Source organism: Callithrix jacchus, chromosome 17 (assembly GCF_049354715.1).
Source record: "Callithrix jacchus isolate 240 chromosome 17, calJac240_pri, whole genome shotgun sequence".
Taxonomy (NCBI): domain Eukaryota; kingdom Metazoa; phylum Chordata; class Mammalia; order Primates; family Cebidae; genus Callithrix; species Callithrix jacchus.
Genome location: NC_133518.1, coordinates 76454055 through 76476255, shown reverse-complemented (window position 1 = coordinate 76476255; position 22201 = coordinate 76454055). Strand labels below are relative to the sequence as shown.

Here is a 22201-nt window from a genome sequence, read left to right as displayed (position 1 = left end):
ACAGCCTTGAAGCCAGTATCCTGGGCAAGGGGAGCTGCCTTTCCCGGCCACTCAGTAGACTAGCAGCCGAAAAAGGGGCCCAGTGCCTCTGGCTGGCCAGAGCCGTGGTTTCCATGGGATGGACACGTCAGCAATATCCCAGGCCCAGCCAGAAAGTCCTGTGGCAGCACCATTTCTGGATAGAGACCAAGAGAAGAATGTGGGACGGAGGCCTGAGGGTCTGAGCCATCATGGAGAATGGAATAGCTCTCAGAAGTTGAGAGGACCTTGGATCAAATTAACAGGTGTATATGGGCCAGAACAAGCACAGTGACTTCTGCTCCCCAGCACATGATGGGACTGCATCTGACTGCCACACTGGAGAAGATGGACATGCTGAAATCCATACAGGAAGCAGAATGGAAACCACACCACAGAAAGGGTCTGGTGTCACCAGAGGAAAGCAAGCTCTGGCAATGTGTCTGCTGACGCCCCATCTGTGTAGGGCTTTGTAAGGAGAGATCAGCGTGGCACATAGGGCCAGGTGAAGACGGAGGGGCTCCTCCAGTGGATATAGAAAAAGCTAGTGTCAGCCCAGGGTCAGTTACAGCCAGATCTGCGGACCTCAGGGCACTAAGCCCCTTGACTCAGCTGGCCAAGTTCTTTCCTGTAGGTATCCAAAGCCTGATGGGGAACTGGAAAGCTGGGAGCAGTCAGGAAGGTCCAGATCTGGAGGTCCAGATCACCCGGCAGAGTGAGTCTGGTGGCAGCGCCAGCCCACCCTCACACTCTCCCAGAGCCACGGGGCTGGCATCCTGTGTCTGACGTCACTCAGACACCTGCGTCAGACACACTTGGTTAAACATCAGACATCCAGAGACCAATGTCCTTTGCTAAACACCAGACACCTTCGGTTAAATGTCAGACACCCTGGATGCAAAACCTTTGATTAAATGTCACAAGTTACTTGCCACTGTCCCGATGGCCTTGGTCACACACCGGCCATGGTCCTCATGGTCATGTGGCCCATCTACTGCATGTCATCATGCTCTGCTTGTGCAGATCCCTGACCCCCGGAGACCACCTTCTTCCTCCCATTCCTGTGGAGGCCACAGATCGGCAGCTGTCTGAGCTCCAGGAGGGGACCCACAGCCACTCACCCTGCTGAGCCTACTCAGACCCAAGTGGCACAGACCCCAGGGAGGGCATCGCACCTCTGAAGGCCACTCCTCCAGTGGAGACCCAGGGCCATCCCTGGAAGATACCAAGGGTCTGGGGGTGGGCTGGTGGACCTGTGTGGGAGGCGCTCTACCGCCTTGGGGCTCCTCATCCTGTCCCTTTGTCTTCTTGGGTTGCTCCTTGCCCATGAGTAGTTGAAGAACAGATATTCAGGCGACCTCTCTTCCCATCTTCCAGTGCCTCTGTCTTGGGAACTCTGGTTTTTTTCAATGAGTATTCAGGCTACCTCCACCTCATGACTTCAAGGACTTCTGAGCCAGGCACAAGCTGATCACAGACCACAGAAGATGTGGACAGAAACTAGGAGCAGAAACACCCTTTCTTCCTGTATCAGCTGACCTGAGCCTCCTGGAAAACAGGCTTCCCTTTCACTCTGATGTGTCCCCAGCCCCAGACCCCACATGTGACTGCATGTCATGGGCCTCAGTGGTATGGAGAGTGGCAGAGCAGCTGCCTCCTGGCACTGGTTTTCCATGGCACTGTCACCAAGAGAGCCACCTGGAAGCTTGCTGTGTGGCACTCAAGCTGAAGTCCCGTGTTAGGAGGATTGAAATCCAGAGGAAAACCTGAGGGAGGCCCTGGGCTATGCCAGCACTGCCCCAACCCCTGCTTGGTGGGAGGGGCCACAGGAGAGGGCTGGTCGGGGAGGGCAGGTAGAGCTTCTGCTTTGTAATTCCCAATAACTGTGGTTTGATTCTGCAGGTATGTATCAGAAAATATAAAACTAGGCAATTTGTCGGCTCTTCGAACTTTCAGAGTCCTGAGAGCTCTAAAAACTATTTCAGTTATCCCAGGTAAGATGCCCAGGTTTGCCTCTCAGATCTCAGCTACAAGTGACTCTCTCTCTGTCTTCCCCACCCCTCTCCTCTGACCGTGTGTCTCCTATTGGCGTGTTGTCATTGTCTCGTGTGTGAATTTCCCTTGTTACAGATACACAACTGAATTTGTGGACCTGGGCAATGTCTCAGCCTTACGCACCTTCCGAGTCCTCCGGGCCCTGAAAACTATATCAGTCATTTCAGGTGAAAATCGGGTTAAACGCCAAGGCTGGAGGGATACGCCTGGGCCTTCCCAGCCTCCTGGGAGCCAAGGCAACCCTCCAGAAGGCCCTTCGACTGTGCCTGTCACCAGAATACCTTTCCCAGGGCTCAGGTGGCAGGGGCTATTGGCAATGGACCTGCCTGTCCCCCTGGTGCCTCAGAATGGGCTTCAGGCTGCCCACCCTAGCAAAGCCCACTCTCACAGACACCAGGGGGCACAGAGCACCCCAGGCGGGGCCTACATTGAACCAAAGGTTTTCCAAGATAATGGACTGCTTTTCCAAACCACACTCAGCTATTTGAATAGCTAAAAGATTTCACATGAATCGCTTCAGCCCGAAATGTCAGCTTCTGATGAGGAAGCCAAAAGAAATGTGTTTGAGGGCACCCCCAAACACACCCGGAATGTAAAAGGAAAACTCTGGCACAGTCTTCGATGACTGAAGGCCTCGGCCTGCCTTGTGCCCCGTCTGGTGGGATGAGCAGGGCCAGGGCCCCAGCCCCGTTTATGAAGCAAAGCGTGCTCTGTGGACAGGCGCCATTGGGCCTTGGTGTGCGGTAGAGGTTTAGCAAACCACGCATGGTAACCTCAGGAAGAAATTCTCCTTGGCAGATGTTGGCAATTGCACCTGGGGAATCTCTTAAGCCCAGAGGGCCTCTCTAGAAACTGTTCCGTTTGTCCATCCAGGAAAGCTCTGAAAAGACTGATTTCTGAGCCTGGTTGTGTGATGTGCCCGTGCTGAAGCTGAGTTCCACCTGGGCGACCTTCCTATCCTAAGTTTGAATTCCGCTTCCCCACACTCAGAGCTCCTCCTGTTTGGAGGAACTTCCTCTGGAGGGGCAGTGCCCAGAGGTTCCTGCCTGGAGTCTTTTCCGAAGGCAGCCACACTTAAAACTGGGGAAGTTGCTTCTTTTAAGAAGGCAGCTCGGCCGGGCATGGTGGCTCACACCTGTAATCTCAGCACTTTAGGAGGCCGAGGTAGGCAGATCACCTGAGGTCAGGAGTTCAAGACCAGCCTGGCCAACATGGTGAAAGCCCATCTCTACTAAAAATATAAAAATTAGTTTGGCATGGTGGCACACTCCTGTAATCCCAGCTACTTGGGAAGCTGAGGCAGGAGAATTGTTTCAGCCCGGGAGGTAGCGGTTGCAGTGTGCCAAGATCACACCGCTATACTTCAGCCTGGGAAGACTCTGTCTCAAAAAAAATAAATAAATAAGAAGGCAGGTGGAAATAAGCTGCATGCCGTCATTCTGGGGAGGTGTGAGAGCAGAAGGGAGGATCGGTTGAACCACATGGCTACATCCACTCCTGATGTGGAACTTTGTGGCTTCCAGGCCTGTGGCCTGCTTTGAGCTATCGTCTCCCCCAAGGAGTCCGGACTCCCCCTGGTAGGGCTAGTTATCTTGTCAGAGGAGCCCCCAGTTATGCCGTGTTCATGCTGAGCTTTCTGGCCTCCTAACCCACTATTGTATGTCCATAAGGGCCACATCTCCCCTAGGGCTCCCACAAGTGGCCCAGACCCCTGCTAAGGGCCAGTAGCAAGGGGGCAGTCTCCCCGCTGTCTCCCATGGAGCCACCTGCATGGAGACAGACATCATGGCCAAGGCACACATGGAGTCGGAGCCCACACGCTCTGTCCTCTAGGGCCCTGCACAGCCTCACAGGCACACACCCACCACAGTAGACGAACACACTGACCACAGGACTCAGGGCATGTTCCTGGTATGTTTTGTAAGAAAGATTTACAAAGGGAAATATTTCTCGGTCCTGGGGAAAAGGAGAAGCCCACCAGTCTCAGCCTGGCTCCGTGGGAACTCTTCAAAGCTGCCAGCAGCCTGATGAGACAGCAGGCTCTGAAAGCGGCCGTTAGAAAAGTGCCATGGTCAGCATTATGGAAGCCTCTCGGGAGGAGGTGTCCTCTGAGCTGAGTCTTAAATAGCCCTAGTTCTCTCTAGACTCAGTCTCTTTTCCATAAAATGAGAGTGAAATCAGAGTTGGTGGTTTCCAAGGGCTCTTCCACCCAGCCTGGTAATTCGGTAGCAGGAGGACTTCCCAGTCGGTCTCCTGGGGCCCATGCCTTCCTGGGTCTTTTCTGAAAGAATCCTGCAGTTTCGTTGGAGAAGTGAAGTGATGATTTTCATATCATCAGTATGAGAAATGTTCAAAGGGGTAGTTACCCTTGGCCACTGTCTCCACAGAGCAGGTCGGGGGTGCTTTGTTGGTCTTGAACGGGATATTTCAGCCCAAAGAGACTTTATCCTAAAACTGAGGCAGAGGCCAGTTTGGGTACTCGAGCTGCTGTCCGTCAGTCCTCACTCTGTTCCCCTCGAGACATGCAGGTCTCCAGGCCCAGTAAACCCACCAAAGAGTACAGGAAGCTCTGCTATGGATAAGGAGCTCTGGACCACGAAGAGCTGTGAATTCCACCACTACCACTACTGTGGGCCCAGACCCCCACTGCCCAGGCAGTTGCCAACATCTGCCAGGACGATTTCCACAAGGAGGCTCAGAGTGCCTCTGAGCCCTGGGCAGGCAGCAGCGTCAGTGGCACCATGGGGAGGGCATCCTCTCCCCATCTTGTGTTTGCTCACTCACCATGGCCTCCCTGCCTGTGGGTCACAGGCCCAGCAGCAGGCACAGAAGCCACAGGTGCTCCTAATACATTAACCGGCTGGACAGTGGTTGGATGGAGCTTAACCTGAGATCTGGCCGCTTGGACAGGGACATGAGGGGCAAGGCCCTGCAGCTGGCAGAGGAGCCCCTCATTCCCCATGCTCTGCTTGCACTTGTCCTAGGACAGTCGCTAAGGGCAAGACTGGTGTCTACATGTGCTTTTCTGTCATTCGCTGTGTGGTGCTGGCTTCTGCAGGGAGCTGGGCCGTGCAACTAACGGATCACAGCCTCTCAGCTGTGGGGAATGTGATGGATGGGGCGGGGGGCGGTCCTAGAGGGACGGGGCAAGTGGGAAGATGCAACGCAGGTCAGCCCTGCTCCTGAACCTTCTTCCCTAAAGGCCGGCCCGAGCCAGCGCAGGCCCCTTAGACATCACCCACCAGGACCCTGCCAGACCCTCACCCACAGCCCCCAGCACACACCTGACCACAGCCCCCAGCCCCCACCCAGCCAGACCCTGCGCCCCTAATTTCCGCCAAACAATCCACACTCCCTGGGCATCAAAGAGAGCCAGCCCCAGCAGTGGGGCAGGAGGACCTCCTAGCATGGATGGCTCTGTTTCTCCCCAGCTCAGGATTGAGGCTGAGGCCCCTCCATTGTCTCCATCCCCTTTTCCGTGGTCTCCATTCAAAGCAGTAGGCCTGGCATGCCTTGAGACCAGCCAGAGGGGGACATGCTCTGAGTGTGTGTTTTCTCAAGGAAACAGCACTTTCTACATCCCTGCCATATATTTGGCTGGTGGAGAGCAAGGAGGAGCAGGGGCCCTCTGGAAATACAAGGCCAGCCCAGACTCTTGCCTAGGGATGTCAGGACACAATCTCAGCTGCTGAGGAAAGTGGGGCTTGGATCCCAAAGCCCAGTAGCCTCCCTTATTCTGTCCCCACCTCTGGTTGCCCACTCTGGCTCCAGCCCAGCTCACCTCTGGCCCGGCCCCCACCAGTGGAGCACAGAGCTTTGTGCCCGAGTGACATGGAGCTTGTCCTTGCCTTCCCCAGGCCTGAAGACCATTGTGGGGGCCCTGATCCAGTCCGTGAAGAAGCTGGCTGATGTGATGGTCCTCACGGTCTTCTGCCTCAGCGTCTTCGCCCTCATCGGCCTGCAGCTCTTCATGGGCAACCTAAGGCACAAGTGCGTCCGCAACTTCACCGCGCTTAATGGCACCAACGGCTCCGTGGAGGCCGATGGCTCGGTCTGGGAATCCCTGGACCTCTACCTCAGTGACCCAGGTGCGGACTCGCTCTACAGCTGGGGAAGGCTTTGCGAGACCAGCAGGGCGGGGGCGCCTCCCACACAGGCGTCACCAGAGGGCAGGCCTCCAGGGCTGTTCAAGCCCTGCCTCATCCCCCAGAGACTCAGACCGAGGACAGACGGAGCACACCTGGGGCCTGCCTTGTGACTTCTCGGGCTAGATGGGGAGGCGATGCTTGAAGAGCATGAAGGATGGAGTTAGGTGGAGGGGAATATGGGGGGACAGCAGCTGCAGCACTGGGAGATGGGACGGACCCCAGAGTGTTACAATGGCAAGGTGACAACCCTGCCACAGAGTGTCAACTTAAGAGAAGGGACACAGAGCCGGGGTAGTTGGCTTCAGACTGAAACCCCACCTACCTGGCATGGAGATTTCCTGGTTGACATCAGTGTTCCTTGCTAGGATGCTAATTCCATATACATGTACCCCAGAACCCTGCAAGAGGGTTGGAGCAAGCCCAGTGATTGTGCCAAGGTGTGTGAGTCCCTCCAATGTTTCCCTGCTCCATGGCTCACACCCCCGTGCTCCAGGCTGACGGCCAGCACCACTCTTGACTAGAGCCATTGGTCTGCTTCATGGCACATGCTGGCACAAGGCCAGATTCCAGGCCACATGACCTGGGCCAGGATGACCGTGAGGGCCATTCTGAAGTTAGGGCCTCTTCCATGCACCAGACTCCACTTTGGAAAAAGGAACATAGAAACCTAATGAGGGGTTCAGCAATGGCCTTATAGCGGTAGTGCTGAGACTTCCGTGTGCTCCTGAATCACCGAGAGCGCTCTGGAAAACAGCCTGTTGGGCCCCACCTCTGGAGTTTCTGAGTCAGGAGGTCTGGGTGGCAGTTGGGAAGTTGCATTTCTAAGCAGTTCCCTGTTGATGCTGATGATGCTGGTTCAAGGACCATGCTTTGACAACCGTTGCCTAAGACAAAGCCGGGAGACAGTGAGTGTTGGGACTGATGACAGCCGCAGAAAGAAGAGGACAGTGTGGGCTGTCCTGTCTGCTGCAGTCCCAGCCCCATCCAAACAGACCACAGTGCTGCCATGGTGACTATGGCAGGCGTCACTTCCACCATTTCGTGTGATGGAAGTGAATACAGAGCTGTGCAGGAGCCGGCCAAGGCCCCGCAGTGACTCGCAGCCGAGCTGGGACTCTGCGCAGACTCTTGCCTCCTGGCCTTGGCGGGCCCCCTGAGTGGTTTCGGGTAGGGTGTAGAAGCTTCCTGTGGGGACAGCTGAAGCCCTGCCCAGAGCTTCCCGTGTCTTCTGAGAGCATGGGGCACTGGCAGCAGGATGTCTGCAGAGGAGCAGGAGGAAGGCCAGAGGACCAGCCGGAGTTGTCTCAAGCCTGGCCAGGCAGAGGGCAGGGGCAGGGCAGGCGCCGAGAAGAAGGAAGACCATTAGTGAGGTCTCCACCTCCCCAAAGCCTGGATGCAAGGTGGGAACTTTGGCCAGAGCGCCCCTCGCCGTCATCATGTTTCTCTTACAGAAAATTACCTGCTCAAGAACGGCACCTCCGACGTGTTGCTGTGTGGGAACAGCTCTGACGCCGGGTATGTGACCCCCCCCACCCCGGGTCTCCTTGTCCTGCCAGGGGAGTCTCCTGGTGTTTGCACAACTGACTGTATTTTCTATTTATGCCTGAGCCCAGGGACATATTATGCCCTGAGCCCTCCTTTTGTCTCCCTTCCCTGCCGGGACCCTGCCAGCTTCCCCACCCTGCCCCCAGCAGAGGAGATAGCTGCTGGAGAGAGTCGGGGCAGAGCTGCAGGGAGAGCTGACGGGGCCCTGGCTCTGGGCCGGGACTGGGGGATAGCTTGGGATGCCTTGCAAAACCCCGACACCAGCCCACCCCCAGCTCCATTCCCTTCCAGAAGCTCCCCCAGAACTGCTCCCTCCAGCTCCCGTCTTCCCTCCCTCACTGCTGCTCTGTGCCTTGGAGGAGGGAACATGCTTTCCCTAGCAGCCTGGACTTTCCTCGAGATGCCCAGTAGCCACGTGCAGCTTCCAGGCCCTGTGCACACCTGGGTCCAGATCAGTGTGACAGTGCCATGCGGTGTCAAGAAGGGGTCACAGGGGGTTACCTCATGGGAGAAGTACTGAGTGTGCTGCCTCCTTCCTGTCACGAAGACATTGTCTGGAGGATCTTGGGGCATTAGCAAGACACAGAGGTCCCTTGGCTGTATCCATCCGCTTACTAAGTCCCTCGTGTGTGTGTGTCTCACACACGCACATGCACACGCACATGTGACCCCAGACCAGCATTTCCCCTTTGGGAGAGGCTATCACCTCAGTTCGGTGAACGTGGATCTGCCTCCCTGAATCAGTGTCTGTGTGCACCGATGTGCAAATGGGCTCCTGACATGGCCGAGCCCCAGCCCCTCCCCTCCAAAATCATTTCTCAACCCCAGGGCCCTGCCTTTGCCCTGGGCTTATCCTGTTCAACTCGGCCAGGGCTCACTGCTCTCCCCAACCCTGCTCTCCCCTGTGCCCGTGCTGTACACAGCTCTTCATGGGGTAGACGGGCAGAGGAAGAGACATGAGCCAGGCCTGTGTGCTTCCCCTCTGCGGGGAGAGGCAACTTGATAGCAGCTGAGGATGGAGTGTCATATGGGCAGAAGGGAGTTTGATTTAGGCCTGGCAGAGTACAGATAGGTAAAGAGGAAGATGGTGTCCCAGTGGGAGGCACAGCACAGTCACGGAGGCAGGGCCCAGCAGTGTGGCACTAGGTTTTACAGCTCAGCTGCGCAGAGCGGTGGGGCATACACCGGGTTGCCCAGGGAGATAAGTCTGGCCCAGCAAGGGTCTCAAGGGCAGCAGACCCCTGAATGCATGGAACAAAGTCTCTGCGTGTGGCTGCAGGACGTGTCCTGAGGGCTACCGGTGCCTAAAGGCAGGCGAGAACCCTGACCATGGCTACACCAGCTTCGATTCCTTTGCCTGGGCCTTTCTTGCGCTCTTCCGCCTGATGACGCAGGACTGCTGGGAGCGCCTCTATCAGCAGGTGCGTGTGTGCCTAGAGGGACAGGAGGTATGGGCTCCAGGTCCAGGCTACACAGCTGACTAGCCAGATGTGGCCCCAGCAGCCTCCCCACTGGTGAGAGCTTTGGAGGGGACAGGGGACAAGGACCCTTGCTTCTGAGGGAGAAGGGATCATCAAGCAAAGAAACTTTCTTTTGGCTGGTGAGGAAGTACCAGTCCCTTTATATAGGATGCTCTCACTCTGTGAAGACACTCTTCCTCTCTGTAGGATGGAGTAATCTCCCTCTGTGGGCATGGCATCCCCCGAGTGTGACATTCTGCCTCCCTTCTTGGGTGGGATGTGGCCCTGCTGTGTGCAGGTCATTCTCCTCTGCAGGTCAACACATGTCTCTCTCTTTAGGTGGGACATGCTCTACCCTCCTCCCTAGGCTGTGGCTCTTTGCACCCCTGGCACAACTAGACTAGGTGACTTGGGAATGTCATAACCCAGAAGAGGCCCCAGCGAGGGTGACATCTGCCCCTTTGCTCCCCCAGACCCTCAGGTCCGCAGGGAAGATCTACATGATCTTCTTCATGCTTGTCATCTTTCTGGGCTCCTTCTACCTGGTGAACCTGATCCTGGCCGTGGTTGCCATGGCCTATGAGGAGCAAAACCAAGCCACCATCGCTGAGACCGAGGAAAAGGAAAAGCGCTTCCAGGAGGCCATGGAGATGCTCAAGAAAGAACACGAGGTGGGTGAGCGGTGCCACTAAGGAGCTCCCAAGCCCTCACCTGATTATGGGTGCCTATAGGCAGGGTAATTGCTGGGTAAAGCTGGTACCTGTGGGCATGGTGCATGCTGGGTAAAGCTGGTGTCTGTGGGTGTGATGCATGCTGGGTAAAACTGGTGCCTGTGGGTGTGGTGCATGCTGGGTAAAGTTAGTACCTGTGGGCATGGTGCATGCTGGGTAAGGCTAGTACCTGTGGGCATGGTGCATGCTGGGTAAAGCTGGTGCCTGTGGGTGTGGTGCATGCTGGGTAAAGTTAGTACCTGTGGGCATGGTGCATGCTGGGTAAGGCTAGTACCTGTGGGCATGGTGCATGCTGGGTAAGGCTAGTACCTGTGGGCATGGTGCATGTTGGGTAAGGCTGGTACCTGTGGGCATGGTGCATGCTGGGTAAGGCTGGTACCTGTGGGCGTGGTGCATGCTGGGTAAAGCTGGTGCCTGTGGGTGTGGTGCATGCTGAGTAAAGCTGGTGTCTGTGGGTGTGTTGCATGCTGGGTAAACCTGGTGCCTGTGGGTGTGGTGCATGCTGGGTAAAGTTAGTACCTGTGGGCATGGTGCATGCTGGGTAAGACTAGTACCTGTGGGCATGGTGCATGCTGGGTAAGGCTGGTACCTGTGGGCATGGTGCATGCTGGGTAAAGCTGGTGCCTGTGGGCGTGGTGCATGCTGGGTAAAGTTAGTACCTGTGGGCATGGTGCATGCTGGGTAAGGCTAGTACCTGTGGGCATGGTGCATGCTGGGTAAGGCTGGTACCTGTGGGCATGGTGCATGCTGGGTAAGGCTGGTACCTGTGGGCATGGTGCATGCTGGATAAGGCTGGTACCTGTGGGCATGGTGCATGCTGGGTAAAGCTGGTGCCTGTGGGTGTGGTGCATGCTGAGTAAAGCTGGTGTCTGTGGGTGTGTTGCATGCTGGGTAAACCTGGTGCCTGTGGGTGTGGTGCATGCTGGGTAAAGCTGATACCTGTGGGCGTAGTACATGCTGGGTAAGGCTGGTACCTGTGGGCATGGTGCATGCTGGGTAAAGCTGCTGCCTGTGGGTGTGGTACACGCTGGGTAAAGCTGGTGCCTGCTGGGTAAAGGTATTTCCTGTGAATGTGGTATCTGCTGAGTAAAAATTTGGAAGCTGCTGGGTTAAGCTGTGCCTGTTGCTGAGGGGCCTGCTAGGTAAAAGTGACGTCTGCTGGGTAAGGTGGGTCCTATGAGTGTGGCTTGTGCTAAGTAAACTTGTTACCTATGGTCATCACGTCTTCCAGGTAAAGGTGGTGCCAACCAGGTAAAAATGGTACCTGCTGGGTGGTAGCTCCTGGGTAAAGATGGTTCCTGTGAGCATAGTGCATGCTGGATAAGAGATCCATGTGTCCATGGACATAGTTTATTCTGGTCAAGGGATGCCTTCTGCTGGGGTCCAGTGAAGAAGGTCCAATGTCAGAGAACAAAGCTGTCTCAGAAAATAAGCACTGACAATGCTGTCCTGGCCACCCACAGTCCCTGCCTTGGTGGAACCTAGAGGCTGGCTACAGAGTGAGCTATTACAAGGCAGGATGTGGGCATCCACTTGTTCTTCTCACTACCCCTCACCACATCTTCCAATACACTTTCGGCTGGCTAAACCTTCTAGAAGAGCCTCTGCCCTCTGGTTCTAGCCACTTCTCTGTTCATTTACACCCACCTCCCTTCTGTTCCACACATGCCCCTCTTCTAAGGCTGCCCACTTCAGCCACTCCTGTCTTCCCTCCTGGATCTTGGTCTTTACCAAAGCATTCTGGTCTGTCTGAGTTTATCGCCATAATGTCCTCATTTTGGAGTAGGTGTGCAAGATCACCTACTGATAGGGAAAACCAGTCACTGAGAGTTGCCTGGCCTGCCTGAGCCTGAGGCAGCACAAAGTCTCAGTGATGGAAACATCTCTTTCTCTATTCTTCCAGGCCCTCACCATCAGGGGTGTGGACACCGTGTCCCGTAGCTCCTTGGAGATGTCCCCTTTGGCCCCAGTAACCATCCATGAAAGAAGAAGCAAGAGGAGAAAACGGATGTCTTCAGGAACTGAGGAGTGTGGGGAGGACAGGCTGCCCAAGTCTGACTCAGAAGATGGTCCCAGAGCAGTGGTAATCCCAGCTATGGTTCTGGCTTTTCCAGGGTGGGTCTGGCACTAAAAGTACACCATGCTAGACTCCTGTACAGTCACAGCCCCCATGGTTGTTCCCCAAAGAGAGCAGCCTTGAGCCCCCTCCCAGCCCTTCCTATTTCCCATGGCCTTTCTTAGAGTAGGGGAGCTCTGCATAGAGGGATAGGGTAGGTTTGGGTGTTATGATATCCCCAACCTGAGGCTAGCATCCCAGCACTGGGGCTGGGGTTGGGAGACAAGGCCACATGGTATGGGTGGTAGGTGTCCAAGGACATGCCCCTAAGAGCAAGGGGCCATGCCAAGTGCCCGAAGTCCTGCTAAGGCCAAGAGCCTTCCTGCCTCCTTCTCCCTTGCCCAGCCTGAGCTCTACCTCCAAGCCCATATAAGCTTCAGGCTCCCAGCTCCAGAGACGTAGACTTGATGTGACTAGCGATCCCAGAAAATACAGGATTATCTCTCACCCCACATCCCCTCTTCCAAATACCCCCAGCCCAACCCACCCAGTTCCCATGTGGCCAACACAGCCCTCAATGCTCCGGGAAGTTAGCCGAGGCCAATGGCACAGAAGACAGATTGAGAGCACATGAAGAGCTGTCGTGGTCATGTCCCCTCTCCTCCTGCCCTCAGAATCATCTCAGCCTCACCCACGGCCTCAGCAGGACGTCTATGAAGCCACGTTCCAGCCGCGGGAGCATTTTCACCTTTCGCCGGCGAGATCTAGGCTCCGAAACAGATTTTGCAGATGATGAAAACAGCACAGCGGGGGAGAGCGAGAGCCACCACACATCACTGCTGGTGCCCTGGCCCCTGCGCCGGACTGGTGCCCAGGGACAGCCCAGTCCTGGAACAGCAGCTCCTGGCCACGCCCTCAATGGCAAAAAGAACAGCACTGTGGACTGCAACGGGGTGGTCTCCTTGCTGGGGGCAGGTGACCCAGAGGCCACGTCCCCAGGAAGCCATCTCCTCCGCCCTGTGATGCTAGAGCACCCCCTAGACACGGTGAGCCAGCCCCGAGATGCAGGTGCCAGGGTAGGTCTGGTCTCCCAAACTGATCACCAGTGCCAAGTCCAAAACTACTTTCTGTAGGTTTATGCACCCAGAGCCCAGCACACAGCAGACTGCACATGAGCGTCTATTGTGTACTGGGTTCTGGGTACATAAACCTACAGAAAAATCTCTGCCCTCATAGAGTATCCATGCTAATGGGGACAGAGAGACAAAAATCAAAAGAAAGCCAGGCGCAGTGGCTCACACCTGTAATCCCAGCACTTTGGGAGGCCAAGGTGGGCAGATCACTTGAGGTCAGGAGTTCGAGACCAGCCTGGCAAACATGGTGAAACCCCATCTCTACTAAAAATGCAAAAATTAGCAGGTCATGGAGGCGTGTGCCTGTAATCCCAGCTACTTGGGAGGCTGAGGCAGGAGAATCACTTGAACTCAGGCAGCAGAGGTTGCAGTGAGCCAAGATCACGCCACTGCCCTTCAGCCTGGGCAACAGAGTGAGACTCTGTCTCAAAAAAAAAAAAGAAAAAATGTCTATATTGTGTGTCATGGTGATAAAGAAGGATCACAGTTAAATATGTCACAACTAGTAAGGCCATCATTACCATCATCTGGAGAAGCCTGTTCCAGGCACAAGGGACAGCAAGAGTGAAGGCCCCAAGGCAGAAGTCTGCCTAGCCTGTTGGAGGAGATGCCATGAGGTCAGTGTGGCTGGAACAGAGGGAGCGAAGGGGAGAAAAACCGCAGTTACTGTTACAAAGGTGATAGGAAGGGACTGGCCAGATCACGAAAGGCCAATCGGTCACTTAGTCAATCCTATGACAGACCGACGGCTGCCCAATCAGCCATCAGGTGTCCTTGCTGACCCTGGGCCCCCAACACAGTGACCAGAGAAGCCCACCCAGGAAAAAGCTGAATGTGTGGTCTGCAGGGTGCACTTGGAGAGGAAGCTAGAATGGACGGGAGGCTTGACCGGGAAGGTGGAGGACGGCCTGAAGATGCCGGGCTCCCAGCCACATGGCTTCTTTTGTGCCACTCAGACTCTTACTTAATCTGTGGGACTTGGTACAGATTAATTAATCTCTTTGTGCCTCAATTTCCTCACCTATTGTTTATTGTAAAGTGGAAATAAACAATATGCCAGTGGGCTGTGGTGAGAACTGAAAGAGTGCACTAGGTCCAGTGCTGAGACCCGTTCTTGCCTCATGTTGGAGTCATTAGTATGATCTGTCATTGGTATTAGGGAGCAGGAAGGAGTCAGGCTCCTGGGGCACACTGCAGAATGCCCGCGCCCCACACTCCTCTGGAGTGCAGTGTGAAGGGAAGGAAACTGGGCACCCCTTGGGACAGACCACAGCTCTAGATAGAGCTGGGGAGGCCCTGGCCCATCTGAGGGGTGGGGTGTCTAGCTTCCAGGCAGGTTCAGCCCTGGAGCCTCAGCCTCATGGAATTAGGTCAGCAACCGGGAGCGCTAACAGAATTTCCTAATCTCATTAAGGAGAAAATCATCTCATTGTACTGCACATGTCGGGAGGAATCCAAGTTCAAGCACTTCATTACCAGGAATCCTGACTTCACCCATTCTCACTTCTGTGGGGCCCATTTGTAACCTTAAAGGGATTAGCAGGCCAAGACAGGGTCATTTGCAAAGTTAAAGGAATTAACAGACCAAGATGGAGACATTTGAAAAGTCAAAGAGATTAGCAGGCTGCAGGCCCCTGGGAGTGCCTTCTGTGTTTCCACTGGGACCCCAGTGAGACGTTTCTGGGGGGTTCTAGTCTGAAAACAAAGCACCGTGTTGGGCTCACTGTGGGTGCCTAGTCAATAAGGATGGGGGGAGGGGCTGAAGACTGACTTAGCCCTCTGCTTGTATGAGAGTGCCTGTTTCCAGAAGGCCAGATAAAGGTAGAAGCAGCACACTGAAGATCCATTCCTCTTCTCCCTCCACATTCCCTGTGGTCACCTAGCAAGTTAGGACCAGAGCTGGAACTCTAACCCAAGCGTTCTGATGGATTCCCAAGAATTTACCTATCCAACCAGTATTTATCTAGTGCCAGCCTGCCATGTGGAATGCCAGGCAGTGCTGAGACTCCAGGGTTATAGCAGGGAACGGAGAAGACGAGATCCCTGTTCCCCTCGGAGTTTATACCATAGTTGGGAAAACAGTAAACTAGTCAGTACTTTCAGGTAGTAGTAAGTCATGTGATGGAAAGTTGCTAAGAGGAGGATGGGGATGAGGCTTTTAGAATACCCGGGAAAGGCCTTCCTGAGGAGGTAAGTTAAAATTGACAGGCAAAAGATTGTAGGGAGCCAGCCCTAAAATGTAGAGGAATAGCATTCAGGCAGAGGGAGTAGCAAGTGCAAAGCCCCTGAGGGGGACACATCCAAGGGGTGAGAGGGGCTAATAGGGCCACGTGTGGTACAAACATTAAAATGAGTTTCATGAGTTAGGACTTGGGCTGTGCAGGACCTTGTAGATCATAGAAAAGTTTGGATATACTTTGAGTAAGAGGGGGAGCAGTAGGGTAGAAGGAGTTGTTGAACAGAGGTGTGACATTATCTGATTTACTTTGTAAAGGAATCCCTTCCTACTATGCAGAGAATCGAGGGACTAGAGTGACAAGAAGCCAGTTAGGAGACTGTTGCAGGGTTTGGGAAGAGAGATGCTGACCACTGGACTAAGATGGTGTATTAGTCAGCTGTTGTCACAGTAGTGCTGTGTAACAGACTACCCCAGAAGTCAATCTCTAGCAACAAGACTTTATTCTCATGCTCATTCATCTGCAGGTTGGCTACAATGTGGCCCATGTAGGTTAGGTTAGCTGGGCAGCCCTGCTTCAGACTGCATGCTGGCTGGGCTTGGTTCCATGTTGTAAGTTAGGCTCAGGGCTGCTCCGCGAGTCTTTGTTCTGAGGCCCAGGCTGAAAGGGTGACAGCTATCTGGAAAGCTCTTTTCATGGAGGGTTCCTGGAGCACAAGAGCAAGATAAACTGCACTAGCCCAGCTGAGGTTTCTGTTCACAGCATGTTCACTAATATTCTGTTGTCCAAAGCAAGTTGTTCATGCCCGGGACACGGAAGTTTAATTCAGCCCTGGTGGGAAGGGAAAGAGAGTGCATATGTGCTAAGGGATAACCAAACCGTCACAGATGGCAAAGGAGGGGAGAGGTTGGAAAAATGTAAGACATGCTTGTGACTTAAGCTGGCTAAATTTATGGTTGCATTGGACCTGGGGCAGTACCATTGCACCAGCCACCTCTGCCCTCTCGGGGGCCTCCACTTGAATACTTCCATCACTGGGAGCTCACTACCTCCCTAGGCAACATTTCAGAGCAGTCCTACTGATGGCCAGGATGTCCTTAACTTGAGCCCAGATCTATCTGGTACCACCCCACACCCTGTTTCTTCTACCCTGGGTAGTCTAGACCCATCTTCCCTCTGCCCTACAAAGATTACAGTCTTGCATGCTGAACAGCTTGGCACCTGGGCTGTGGTCATGCAGAGCCCTGCTGAAGTGAAGACTTTATGGGCCCTCCTTGGTTTTGTGGGAGGCTCCAGGTAAGTCTGGAGAATGCCTGCCTGCCACCTCTCTTCACCAGGGCTGTCTCCAGACCTCAGGTTTTTTACTGATAGAAATGGTGCATGCATGATGAAAACAAACCCCCGGTGCAGAAGCACATGAAGTGGAGAGGGAACGCCTCCCTCTCTTCCCCTCCCCCACAGTCCCGTTCCCCAGATATGTCCACCTTAATTATTTGGCATGCATTTTCCAGATCTTTTTCTTGTTTTTTTCATCAAACTGTTTGTCTTGGAGATGTTCCCATGGGAGCATACACAGAACTGCCTCGTTCTCTTTGTAGTCGATCTGAGCCCAGGCTTGGAGTGTGTCTGTAATTGATTTTAATATGGTTGCTATTGATTGGTTGTTTTCTGTTCTTATGGTATTAGGAACAGTGCTGCAATGAACATCCTTTATGTGTATTTTTGATGCACGTGTGTAATTATTTATGAAGTTAGATTGCTAGGTGAGGACTTGGAGGGCCAATTTAAACTTTTCTTGGTAAATCCAGCCTAACTGCCTCCCCAGAAGACACAGCCTCCCACCAGCCACGTGGAAGCATTGCACCTTGTCCTTCTATTAGCATCCTCTTAGAACATGTTAGGTTTTTGTTTTTTTCAGCTTCTTTCTGCTCTTGACTCTAGGAAGCTTGTGGTCAATTAAGACTTCCACATCATTTTTGCGTGTACTAATGTGTATGACAGCATCTGGCTCAGGGAGGCCCTATGAGATGTGCAGCTTCCTGACCACACTCAGGAATCACTGCTGATGAGAGGCAGTGAAGAAGAAAGGAGAATGAAGGAGACAGTGATTGGCAGGAGTGGGGAGGGAGCTGTTAACTGGGAGGGAGTTGGGAATAGAGAAGCCCAGCATTCAGTGTCCCATCAAGACCTGCATCCTATCCCTGTGGCATCCCCAGCCTGAGTCTGGACTGGCCACCCCAGGTCCAGCAGGACTAGAGCTGGGGGCAGGACCCCTTTCCCCATTTCCCCAGGCTGACGCAAATCTCCTGATTGCACTCAGACCACGCCATCGGAGGAGCCAGGCGGGCCCCGGATGCTGACCCCTCAGGCTCCGTGTGTAGATGGCTTCGAGGAGCCAGAAGCACGGCAGCGGGCCCTCAGCGCAGTCAGTGTCCTCACCAGCGCACTGGAAGGTCAGCACCCCCAGGACATTTAAACACTCCCCGCTTCTGCTGCAGGTGCCCTCACCTTTATCCCAGCCTGACCCAGGCATCTGCCATTGGACTTGGCCTGCCTTGGGTATCCCCACACTGTCCCAGCCTTCTCTGTCCTGCGCAGCCCTGCCTGTCCTCACATGTCTTTTCATCTGTTTCAGCTTGTTCTTCCCTGGGAGTTACCATGTCTGTGTTTCCCTCCAACACTCCCACATGTGACCTGTCCTAGGCACTTATCAGTCCCATTCCACCATCTCCCATCTATAACCACGTCTGTCTAGAACCATCCTGTCCTGAACACACCCGTGCCTGTTCTAAGCTATTCCCATATCTAGTTCACACTATTCCAGCCATTCCCACCATGGGCAACTTCACACCTGTCTAGTCTGAACTTGCACCCCCATCCCGGTGTTCCCTCCTGTCCCGGAGGGATTCTCATCTTTTCCAGCCTGTCCTTGGCACCCCCTCCCTTTATCCTGACACATCCCAGATGTCCACGTCTGTCCCTCCCATTCTGTCGCAGGTGTCCTTGTGTCTGAACTTGCCTGTCCCCATTATTGTCTCATCGTTTTCAGCCTGTCCTCCCCTGAAGATCCCCAGGTCTCTGCGGGTCCGCTGTCGAGCGAGTGCACATTTGCCCTGATGTCCCTGTTTTCCCCACCTCCATCTTGGCTTCCTGTCCCGATGACCCTTTCTCTCATATTTCTAGACTAATGAGCTAGGACACAGGCCACCCATTCCCTCAGCCTCCCCTGCCCCCACTGTCCTGCTGTCACATAGCAGCCCTGTCATCTCCTAGAGCAAGTCACAGATCTTTCCTGGAAGGTATTCCAGATACATGCGGCTCGGTCGACAGAACCAAACCAACTCACTGGCTGTCTCCTCAGAGCTGGAGGAGTCTCAGCGCAAGTGTCCGCCGTGCTGGAACCGCTTCGCCCAGCGCTTCCTGATCTGGGAGTGCTGCCCGCTGTGGATATCCGTCAAGCAGGGAGTGAAGTTCGTGGTCACGGACCCGTTCGCCGACCTCACCATCACCATGTGCATCGTGCTCAACACACTCTTCATGGCGCTGGAGCACTACAACATGACGAGTGAATTCGAGGACATGCTGCAGGTCGGAAACCTGGTAAGGGCCACCTGCTGCCGGCTCTCAAATGGGCATCCTGGCAGGAGGTTCTCGGGCAGCTGGCACAGCCTTCATGGGTGAGGGAGAAGGGATCCTGCACACAGAAGGATCTTTTGAGGGTGGAAATCATTGTGGAAGACGCCTTGGAGAAGGGAGGGAATCTGAGTTGGCTTCTAAGGAGCTGAGGAATGTAGATGTGGAGTGGGAGGGTAGAGTGAAAAGTGCATGCAGTTGCCCAGAGGCTAGAAAACAAAAGTGAGTTGGGGTAAACCTGAAATGTGTGGAGACCTGAAATTCTGTAATCTGTAGATGGAGGAGCGTGTGTGCAGAAGGAGGTAGTTCTCTTATGAACGGAGCTAGCATCAGTGTGGTTGGAAGGGGGAAATTGTGGATGGATGGTTGGATAGAAGGAGGGAAGGAGGGAAGGAGGGAGGGAGGGAGGGAGGGAAGGAGGGAGCGAGTGGTACATGGATAACTGGGTGTAGTAAGTAAATCAGGCAGAGCCAGATTTGAATTCTGACTCAGGTCTTACTAACTAGCTGATCTCAAGCAATTTACTCAGTAATTGGCTCAATAAATATTTGTTGAATTCAATAAATGTGAAATCAGTATGACAATGTCAACCTCACAGGATGAGGACTGAATAAGATAATGTGTATGACATGCTTGGCTCGCAGACAGACAGACAGCACGCTCTCAGAAGAAATGATAGCTGTGCTGTGCTTGTCGTTAGACTCCTCCCGGAAGTCAGAACGTCTGGGTTCTAATTCTGATTTCTTCCGAGACCAAATCAAGTCCTCCCTCTTTACTGTACAGAGGGGGAAACCAAGGCCCAGAGACAGGAGGGGTGACACGGCAGGGGCAGAGTTGGGCATCTCTCAACTCCCAGGGACAGGGCCATATTGGATCAGTCCAGGCAAACAGAGTCAGCACATCTTTAGCAGATCCTAGGACAGAGCTGCCATGAGCCCACTGGCCTCAAAAGGAACTTCTGAGATCATCATTGAGGTTGGTATGGGGTGGTAGGGGGCATTCTGGCCCCGTTTCATCTAAGCTCGCTCTTACTGCAGACCCAGCCTGTCTCAGGCCCAGCTGTTCTCGTGACCCCCATAGGCACGTCTCTCACACTGTGGGGTATGAGGATTTTCTTTTCTTCTTACTTTCCAAACCCAGGACTCCAGATAGTTCTCTGCAGGGCCCATTCAGATTTTTCCACCAATTTGAGTCCGCTTGCTATAATTTTACTTTTCTTTCCTTCTCTATGTAAACAGAGGGGAATGCTCTATCTCAGTCTGTAGAAGTCTTATGGCACTCTTGGATGGTCTTCAGATGGTGGTCGTCCAGGGTTTCAGTTGAGTGTGGTTTTATCAGGTTGTGACGATTGGGTTGGACTGAGCAGTAGGTGTGAGACTAGCACTGGTGGCTTCACCGGGTCAGCAAGTTGTGGCTGAACTGCAGTTATATTAAACTTGTCATTGAATTACTGATAACAGGTTCCAGCTATATTCTGTTCTGTTTGAATAGCTTTATTGCTAGTATGTAAGGTTTTGATTTTATTGCACTTAATGTAGTCTAGGTAGTTTAAATATTAAGTGTTAAGAAATAAAACCATAGAAATAAGCATGAGTAAATAATCAGTATGGGAAAAGCCTTTCTAACGTGTCTCTGAAGACAAATTCCATAAGGGAGAAGATCGACAGATTTGACTAACTTTTTAGCCCATCACACAAATAAAGGTAAAAGGCAAATGAAACTTGTGTCTCCAGCCACATTCTGGACAAGAAAATCTGAAGTCTCCTATTAATAAACAATTTAAAATACAGCAAACACTCTTTGAATTAATAGCTAAGTGCATAAGAAAGTACAGTAGTTCCTCTTATCCACAATTTTGTTTTCCATGATTTCAGTTACCCACAGTCACCTGTGATGTGAAAATATTAAATAGAAAATTCCAGAAATAAACAATTCATTTGTTTTAAATGGCACGTTGCTTTGAGTATTCTGATGAAATCTCACACCATCCTGCTCCATTCTGTCCGGGGACATGAATTGTCCCTGTATTCAGCCCAGCCAGGCTCTGTATGCAGCCTGCCCATTAGTCACTAGCTATTTCTGTTATCAGATAGACCCTTGTGGTATCACAGTACTTGTGTTCAGGTAACCCTTATTTACTTAATAATGGCTGGCAATACAGGTGTACCAAAGAGAAGCCAAATATATGCCAAAGAGAAGTTGCTAATCTCTTATTGTGCCCAATTTATAAATCCAACTTTATCAGAGGCATGTAGGTTTAGGAAAAGGCATAGTATATACAGGACTCAGGTTATCCATTGTTTCAGGCACTCACCAGGAGTCTTGCTGGAATGTGTCCTCCATAGATAAGAAGGGGCTACTGTAACAGAAACCCCAAGTGCCATAAACAAAAAGAGGCTGAAAAACCATGGCAGTAAACATGTAAAATGGTTCTGTAGTTGCCCTGGGTGGGGTGGGGAGGTGTTGATTTGTATAATCTAGAGGCTTGGGTTTTAATGGGCACGTAGAGGTAAGACACTCAACCTTGGGATAGCGTGAGTAGGAGTGGAAACTGAGTAGCCCCGTAAGAATATGACCATACATTCAGAAAAACGGTGAACCAAAAAAAAACCTACACACAGACCCTGGGAAATTATAAAGAAGCCCTGTCTCCACGGCTGGAAAGGAAAAAAGTGAACCCTGGAAGGCTTGTGACTGTGGATTTGGCCTTATACAGACTTGGGTTTCAGAGTTACACCTGAGTAGTCCTGGAACCGGTATCTAAAACATTAACCTAGAAAGTGATCATAGGATGATGTCTTGGGGCCCCTAAAAGGGAACAGAACTTCTCCGGAAGGACACGCCTTTAGTCCAGGTCAAGCTGGATTCCCCACATATAAAACACAGAAGGAAATATTCCACCATGAGGAAGAGTCAGCAGACACACACACACGTGCACACACAATCAGGCTACCCCTTAAAAGTGTCACATAGTAGAAGTGCTTAATAGAGATGATAAAAATGTTCATCATTGGCCAGGCATGGTTCCTCATACCTGTAATCCCAGCACATTGGGAGGCCAGGGCAGGCAGATTGCTTGAGCTCGGGAATTTGAGACCAGCTGGGCAACATGACAAGACCCTGTGTCTACTAAAAATACAAAAAATAGCCAGGTGTGCACCTGTGGTCCTAGCTACTTGGAAGGCTGAGGTGGGAGGATCACTTGGTTCCTTCACAGGGCCAAGATTGCAGTGAGCTGAGATCAT

General features: G+C 53.0%; 1 protein-coding gene across 10 annotated transcripts in view; it reads left to right on the top strand.

Moving 5' to 3' along the window:
* SCN5A (sodium voltage-gated channel alpha subunit 5) overlaps window positions 1-22201 on the top strand; it is a 103134-nt gene that overhangs the window by 33609 nt on the left and 47324 nt on the right. For 5 of the 10 annotated variants that reach the window (XM_078354661.1, XM_035277750.3, XM_035277748.3 and 2 more), the window contains 9 exons: window positions 1921-2012; window positions 5931-6161; window positions 7673-7736; window positions 9046-9187; window positions 9700-9897; window positions 11861-12040; window positions 12688-13059; window positions 17644-17776; window positions 18685-18923. In XM_078354661.1, coding sequence (XP_078210787.1) covers window positions 1921-2012; window positions 5931-6161; window positions 7673-7736; window positions 9046-9187; window positions 9700-9897; window positions 11861-12040; window positions 12688-13059; window positions 17644-17776; window positions 18685-18923 — 1651 coding nt within the window. Of the gene's footprint in view, window positions 1-1920; window positions 2013-2148; window positions 2241-5930; window positions 6162-7672; window positions 7737-9045; window positions 9188-9699; window positions 9898-11860; window positions 12041-12687; window positions 13060-17643; window positions 17777-18684; window positions 18924-22201 lie in introns of all 10 variants that reach the window. The other 5 variants (XM_078354660.1, XM_035277747.3, XM_078354659.1 and 2 more) reach the window with 1 other exon arrangement.